Raw genomic sequence first — 8,608 nt, 5'->3', positions numbered from 1 at the left:
AATGTCAATGCTTTAGAACCACTAACATCCTTCTTTACTATTTTGGATGAAGATTCAAAACGTGCATCACTAGAACTAATGGCACTAGATGGATCTACCACTGCCATTGAGGTGCTAGGATCAGAAATTTCAGTATGCCTGAGACTCTCTCTTTTAAGCAAAGGAGAAAGCATTGTGTGAGCTAATGTCTGTATATTGCCTCTTGTAATTACATCATGACGTGATATGAAAGAGACAAGAGGCACTCCATATGGTTTCCATCGTGAAGTGGCTTGAGCACCAGCAGAATCCCTATACAGCAAGTAAGAAAATAAAAAATCAAATTAGAAGAATACCAATACATGGGAAAAACTCTTAGAATTAAAAAAATAATAATAATAATAATAAAACTACTACTAGTATAAAGAGGTTCAAGAATTTCTAGCAGGAAATTATGTGCCATGCTGACCAGAAAAGCAAGACACTTTATACATTCCTCAAATGAATTTAATGTAAAGTTCTAGCAAGTTAAACATACTGTTCTTGGCGGTGGTGTACCAACTGGAGATAAACTGCATTCTTCACGGACTTTGGAACCTTTAAGGCAGCAAGGCGGTCATCATCTTTGATTGTGGATAATGATATTAAAGGGTCTTCTAAAAATCTTTGTATCGAATGGTTTCGTATCTATAGGCAGCATGGAAATAATTCAACCAAATCATATATTTGTGCATGTATCAATTAACATGTAACAAAACGTATAATGCTACAAACCTCTGCAAGCTTAAGCTCCTCACTTTGCTTCAAAGAACAAACGTTGCTTAGCACTTGGATCAAATCCCTGCAACGTCCCTGCTTTGGGACAGTAATAGTGAAAGTAGATGGCAGTGCACTTCCATCACAAGTGAAAACTGTTATTGTCATAGAACGGGTAATAGTAGCTTGGAGTGGCAAGGAAAGGTACATGAAAGGATCAAATGTGACTGAAACTTTATTACATACAGGGCAAACCAAAGTTGACTTGTATTGACCCTGTCAAACAAATTACAGTAACATAAACACAGAATGAATTGAGAAATTTAAAATGGTGGTAGACAGGAAAATAAATCAGAATAATAATAATAACACAAACATCATTAAAAGAGCAGCAACAATGCAATTTTTGTACGAAGACATCTAAAAGAGAATTCTGCCATAAGATACTACAAACATATTTTTATGCTACCACAGTGAGCAATCTGGAAAAATCAAGAATTGAAGTATATTTGCTTGAATAAAAACAGTAGCAGGATTATCTAAAAAGGATCTGGGTTTATCATTTTATCCAAGTGGACAATCAGAAAATAGTTTCCAATAGAAAACCCGAGAAAAGAATTTAAAAAAATATTCATCATGAGTAAGCATTCATAAGAAAGAGGAAAAATAATAATAAAAGAAGAAGAAAGATGCATACTTAAAATATAATCTAACTACAGACATTTGCTCACTTGAAGCTTCACAAAAGACCAGAGCAATGTTCATGAGCTCTCTACCCATGCCAGTATGACTCAGGAGAATATTAACCATGAAAATATAATATTTTCTTGAAAAATAGTCTAGTCTTAAAAACTTTAAAAGTTTTGAAAATTTGAGGATCAAAGATAATACATAATAATTAATGGTTAGAGCAAAATACATTGTAGACAATGTTTTTAATAAAAATAGATGATTGTGCACAAAGAATTATGACTTGCATGCCACCTATATCCTCCCATGTCCAACACTCATACAGACAATTCTAGGAGAACAAAATTTCATTTTCTTAAGAACCATTTTTAAGGTGATACATGAATTTGGTTACGAAACTTGCACAAGTTTGCAGGCTTGATAGCAATGCACTTTCCATTATACAAGCAAGTAAAACATTTTCATAGTTCAACACATATGCTTAAAGTTATACATGCGCACCAGCACATGTTTAGGATTCACAAAGTGGTTCCATCCAACACCTCATCCCAATGTTGAACTATGTGTGTAAATCTATCATGTATGGGTCACAATAGCTCACAAAATCAAAACATACAACCCAGGAATTACCATAAAAAAATTTAAAAAAAAATCCAGAAATAAGCAACATCAGCTGATACTAGACATCCTTGATCAAATCACTACAGCCTTCCAATTGTGAATAAATACAGAGAAAAGGCACATCTCAGAACTCAGGTAATCATTACTGTCCTATGCATAGCACAATAACCACTAAAATAAAAGAGAAGATACTGCTTAACTTTTCAATGGTCATTAAATATGTTAGACATCTTTTTGTCAAAAAGTAAGATGCCAATCAACCATATCCAACCTCTTAATATTAACATATCATCAATACAATACTCACTTGGCAAACATCAACGATTATAGAATCATTGCGTGCAATGTGATTTGCCCAATATTCATCAGCAACTTCTTCATCCGGTCGACCATCTGCATCTCTGGACCTTATATATGGTTTGTGTTTGACACGGTTCAGATCTTCATGAAGACCGTCTAACAGAAATGCTAAAAGCTCCTGAAATAATCATAAACTATTTTGATGATGAACTGTATGGAATCCAAGGAAGCAGCAAGAATTTTCTGTTCAGTAATAAACCTGAGAATCATGCTGATTATATCCACTAAATTGAGGTGCAAAACGAGCCAACTTTGTTTTAAATGGCCGAGGAGCAACTGGTGTCCGTCCTGGTGCCCATAGCTTTCGAAGTAACTCACCAAATGCTACAGCTAGTTCACCCTAAATAAGGACCACTTCAAATCAAACATGAAAACAATAGACTCATTTAAAGAAACATTAAAAAGGATGCATAAAATTTGCTTGAAAAATACATTTCAACAACAAAACGATTTATACATATCAGGAAACCATCAAAGCCAAATAACCTTTAAGTCTCAAGGCTGTCTAGGAAGGTCCACTGAAATAGTCCAATGCTATAACCAAGAAATAAACTAAAATCTACAAAATAGTTCAGAATCGAGCACCATACAAAAACTTAACTGTCTATGTCCACCAATATTAGCTGTAACTTTCTACTTCTATTATCTGTAATGTATCCACATTGGTTTATGATAGGTATGCTTACTTATGTTAGCTAAGCATTTCCATGTAGCCACTTAAATGTTCAAGATCTTTTTTTGATTTTGGAGGTTGCTATCAGGATAAACCTGTTTGTGATTCTCTGTTACATTTGCTAGTCTTCTAGGAGGTCTAAACATGAGAGAGAGTGGTAGAGTATCCAGTACTTGATATAGCTACTTATAAAACTTGGGTTTCTGCATCTAATAGCTTAACCCAGTCACGATTTCTTAACACAGTATGAAGCTAAATCTGCCTTCATGTTTGTTAGGTCACCCCATTTATTACTTCATTTCTGCACCATGAAATAGGTCTTGCTAACACAGACAAAAAAAGAAGACCAGGAACAGACACGTTAAACCAAAGGTAAAATATTTTTAAATCCTTTTAACCTTAAGCTTACCCACTAGCCAAATTCACACCTAAGATCTTTGTCTGGGAAACATGTGATTTCAATGGCCATTCTTCAACCACAATTGACTAATAGCACAACCAGCAGATTCAAAGAAACAACCCACCACCAAAAATGATTTGATTCAAGTCAAACAATAAAATGAAGTTGGCAAAAACAAGCAATAGACAGGAGCACAATGACATCAATAATGACAGCACAGATATATCAATCTAATGAAAAAAAACTCCGCTCAAACACTATTATGCAATGCTAAATGTTCCACTCCTGCAAGACACTTTGGCATTAAGCAGAAAATGAAATCACGATATAAGATAAGTTTGAAAATAGTCTTTCAACTACCAAATACTTGCTCTGACACAGAGATTTGGAAGGTTATGAAACTATGCATAAAAAATAATGGTTTATTGCTTCAATATTACAGTCTTCGAAACTTACAACCATGCCCAATGGGTTTTGCCAATTTATCTCCCGACGATAATCTTCCCGAAAGTATCTTGCAAACTCTGGTGTATGAACAAGGCACTGTATTGCACTATTCATAAAGCAAGTATTCCCAAGGTTCAGCAACCCAGTAAGACCAGCAGAAGCTCCCCTTGTGCTGACGCCACTGACCCCATATGTATTTTCCAACTCTCTAGCAGAAGTCAGGTTCGCACTTTGTGATATCTCTGTACCATGGCTTCTGGAAGCACCTTTGCTCGCAGACCAACCTCCTGCAATCGATAAGCTTGACTTAGAAGGCTCTACAAGAACAGAAGTAGCTTTCTTCTCTGCAAATCCATTTTCCTGAATAGAACTCATGCAACCAACCAATGCAGTACCATTAACATTGTTGAGGACCTCCACCAGAATCTGCTTTAAACGATTACAGAAAAGGAAAAAAAAAAAAAAAAAAGAAGTTATGTTAGAATATGAAATAACTTCGGGGAATAATCACTAAATCAGAAAAAACACAAATTAAAAGAAAATTAAATAAATAAACATGCCAAATCCAGCAACAAGATGAGACTATATCTATATCATCGTGTAAACTCTGCAATATTTGTTGACAGTCATTCTTTCTATTTTCTTATCACTTTTTCTGTGCAAATTACTGTGACTTCACATCAATATTTGATCAATGAGTCAACAATTAACTTCAGCCATAATACAAGATAATACAAGTTTTGGTATAGGTCATATGTTAATACCAATTACATACACATACACAAAGTAAAATACATCATACAAACTTTCCGCATCTAGAAACAGAAAAAGTATTGGCATAGTTGTGAGTGTTCAAAGATCAAAGTACATTGAAGCAACCCTATCTTCTTTGCTTTTGTTATGTTATTTAGTCCATTTGGATCAAAGGTTTCTCACTGGTTGTCAGACAGACCACTGTTCAGAATGTTATTAACTTTTAGGCTAAAAATGCATGAGTCAAACCAATAATAATAGTGCAGCCAGCAAGATAATTTGACAATATACTAGATTCATGTGGGGAGCTGAATTACATATCATTTGTTAGGATCCATATCTGTAGCAAGGTCAATCATAGTGGTACTTGATGTAAAAAATGGGCAAAAGAATATAAACTAAGAGATACAGCTATCATACAAAATGAATAATTTAACATACCATCTGTTTGTAATGATAGAATCCTTACAATGGGAAACACATAACATATTTGTGACCTTGTAAATAAGAGGGTAAGTCAGGCAAGAATCTAGTACATAAGGGTTTCAATGGTTTTATAGCTCTAAAAATTTATAGAGACTATGTTACACCTTAAAAACAAGATTTCATTCACTTAATGAACCTTGATTTTAGATGTGATGTAATTGATTGAAAAGAAATGCATATTTTGTTAAATTAAAAAAAATGCACCTAGGGATGAAAAAGGCCAAATTCAAAAATTTGAAACCAGATGCTTTACTGGTTGCTTTGCAACATCATAACAGGCATATTATTCATAAAATGATATATAATCATTGTTGAAGGAACCCACATCCTGATCCATCTGTATGTTGGCATCATCAAGCGTTTTGTCCATGTCATTCATCAAGGCATGTTTCCGATGACCATAGTAATCCCAAATGCGTACCTGTAAAAGAGAAAATTATAATACTAAAAGACCAGACATAAAGGAACTCTCAGGAAAAAGTGTTTAAAACAAGTTCTCCAAAATTCAAAAAAGTGGCTGGCATATATGAATTTTTACTTGTTCTGAGTTAAGATCAAAAATATAGCAGGCTCTTCGATGGAGTTCTCCAATTGTTTCCTGGTCAACATGGTCAATCCTCAGATAAGCAAATTCTTTAAATACTCAGGAAATGAAAATTGAAGCTGAAGTGCTATATCATAACCTACTTGTAAACTATACCTTCTTGCTGATTCTTATGGAAGAGCGGTCCCCTTTTGGCATCAAAAGTAGTTGAAGACGCAGTGGATAAACCTCTACAGTCAACTCCGTCTGAGAGAGACCTGAACTGATTGCTTTCCTCGCCAATGTTGGACCACCTCCATACCTAAACAAAATAGAGACAACCAATGATTCCCTAGTACTTATTTAGAAGAATGATGGGACAATAGAACTGCCTCACAATGATTAAATTATGGATTCCTTCCAACCATATTATGAGATATATACAGAATAAATAAAATAAAAGAAAGGTTGAAAACCAAGCAGTAAATATAACATCATCAAACCAAATCAATCATTTCTTTTTCATAATTTTTCTTCTTTGAAAGAGAACACATAACTGAATATATCGATAAGAAATATACAAAAATGTGACACCAGTAGTCCACCATAAAGAACAAAACAAAAGAGAGAACACACAGAAGAGCATAAACTAAAGACACAACAGAATTTCAATCTCCAAAAATGACGAAGTAAGTATCCTGAAACTTTTTTGAAACTAAAGAAGCATAAAATCGAACTATCTCATAGAAAATCATCCTCATCTTAAATAGCTTCTTCAAAGATTCTTTTATTCCTCTCTAGCCATAAAACCTAAAATGCAGCACATCCACAGAAGGTTGACTTTTTTCATCCCAACAGAAATTATGATAAATTTCAGCCAATAAAGATATGAAAGAGACAGGAACAACCCAATATATCCCTGCTTCTCTAAAAAGTTTACACAATAGTTTCAGCCATTTAGAACAAAGAATAAGATAATCACTACTTCCAAAATCCTTTTTACACGATAAACACCAGTTAGGGGTAAACCAAGTGTTAGTCCACCTCCTTGTCATGACATCATAAGTGTTAATTTTTCCATGAGCCAATGAACAAACATAAAGCTGAACCTACTAGGGACTTTAGGTTTCCAATCATTGAGGCTAGAAGTAAATGAAGATAAGAAAGATCATCAATAAGCCAATTGAAGAAAGATTTCCAGAAAAATCCACCCAAAGACCGAGCTTCCACTCTCTAACATCCTCTTTCAATCTATTTATAGAAGCATTATCAAAAACTGAAAGAATTGAAAATAATTCATCTGTTTCCCTCTCATTCAAATTCATGAACAAATTAAACTTCCAACTGAACACCGATGAAGAAGATAGTAAATCAACCACTCTACTTGAGACAAAATGTACTTCAAATATGTGAAAAAAAATTAACCAAAGTTCTAAAGAGGCTGTGGACTCAATTGGATCAGTATTGTTCCTCAAATATGTACTTTTTTGTCCGTATGTAATGCAAAAGATTTCAACTTAAGATTATATCTACATAGGTTATAGTTCAAATACTATTGTTTTACTGTTTCCTATCAAGTCATGCTTTTGCAATAATTGAGTACTCAACATGTTGCCAAAGCCGTTTGACTAAACTTGTTAGTGTTCTAATTTCCCTGTTCTGTTTATTGCAACACAAGCAAGTTGGGCTTGAGTTAAGATACAAGCATGTATTTGTATGCATTTGAATATTTAGGATAAGTCCATTAATTGAACCTGTCCATGAACAAGAGGGTGCACATAGAGTTTAGACATTTTTATAGTATAAGAGTTATATGCATATGCAAGATTGTCTCCTAAGCAACACATACATATACACATCTAAAATGTTATTACTGGTTCAAGTTCACAAAACAAGAGAATAATACTAGTACAAAATCATGCCATTGGTCCAATAAATGAGCAAGTATAGAATGGAGTGCAAACTTCTGGTGCTTCAAAATAAGATCAAATCCTCCAAAAGAAATTTACTTTTACAACTACTAACATGTAAAGAAAGATAATTGCACTTCAAAAACATGATCAATTTTATATTATCGTCCAGCAAGCATCTTGGACTCATGAAAAATCCAGTTCACAGGAACAAATTCTTACTATACACTTTTGCTGGAAAAGGAAGATATTTTCACAAGATCTTTTGACAACCCATGAAAAACATAAAAAACTACAGTTCTTCTCAGAATGACAGTAGCTATTTTAAGTGACATCCAACCTAACCTGGTACTGACATATATTTACAAAAAAAAAAAAAAAATGAATGTTAAATCCACCAGCAAAGTATCACAAATATACAAGAGTATTTAACACCAAATAGATCAAGAAAATAAGGAAATTGTGGGGCATTTTCAAATCAAGAATCATTGCCATTTCCATATATGATAAAAACTAACCACTAATGAAATCGATTCCAAACTGCTTGTGGAAGCAATACATAATCTCGACCTTCCAGTAGAGTGTCATGAATGTCGTTGCCCGCACTGGAGTCCTCTGAAGCTGCATCATTTATTAAATCAGAATTATCTATACCAGAAGGCCTCTTTAATGTGCTTGAACCAGCCGAATTGCAATGTTCCAACAAAGACAACACATCAGTTGCATTATTTGGCTGATCTTGATTTACATAGTCTATCCAATGTTGCCACCATCTGTAGTTAACCAAGGAAAAACAAATTAAACCAAATATTTCCAAAATGCTACACATTTTAAATTATTGACCTAAAAAAGTCACTTTTATCTCTCCAAGTCACATGATTTAAGCTCAAAAACTAATATGTTTGAGCTTATACACTAATATCCACTTTCTACCGTCAATTTAACTTTTTGGTTCAGCAGTAACTTAACAAGTATAAGAACGAAGTCAACCAAATAGTCTTCTGTTCAAA

At 33.9% G+C, this 8,608-nt stretch overlaps 1 protein-coding gene across 1 annotated transcript; it reads right to left on the bottom strand.

The window, feature by feature from the left end:
- Nucleotides 1–5: 5 nt before the first annotated feature.
- Nucleotides 6–8,242, bottom strand: LOC116141885 (ubiquitin carboxyl-terminal hydrolase 5-like; the record flags this gene model as incomplete). The annotated part of the gene is made up of 10 exons (XM_031427365.1): nt 8,117–8,242; nt 5,866–6,010; nt 5,704–5,763; nt 5,491–5,586; nt 3,936–4,352; nt 2,606–2,746; nt 2,354–2,524; nt 754–1,011; nt 518–666; nt 6–291 (listed from the first exon to the last, which is right to left on the bottom strand). Coding segments are annotated over exons 2-10 (1,620 nt in total), but the record flags the coding sequence as incomplete, so codon positions are not given.
- Nucleotides 8,243–8,608: the final 366 nt, after the last annotated feature.

Source organism: Pistacia vera, unplaced genomic scaffold (genome assembly GCF_008641045.1).
Source record: "Pistacia vera cultivar Batoury unplaced genomic scaffold, PisVer_v2 Contig112, whole genome shotgun sequence".
In the NCBI taxonomy this organism is placed as follows: domain Eukaryota; kingdom Viridiplantae; phylum Streptophyta; class Magnoliopsida; order Sapindales; family Anacardiaceae; genus Pistacia; species Pistacia vera.
Note: the sequence above shows the minus strand (reverse complement) of the source record. Positions and strands in the feature narration are given on the sequence as shown.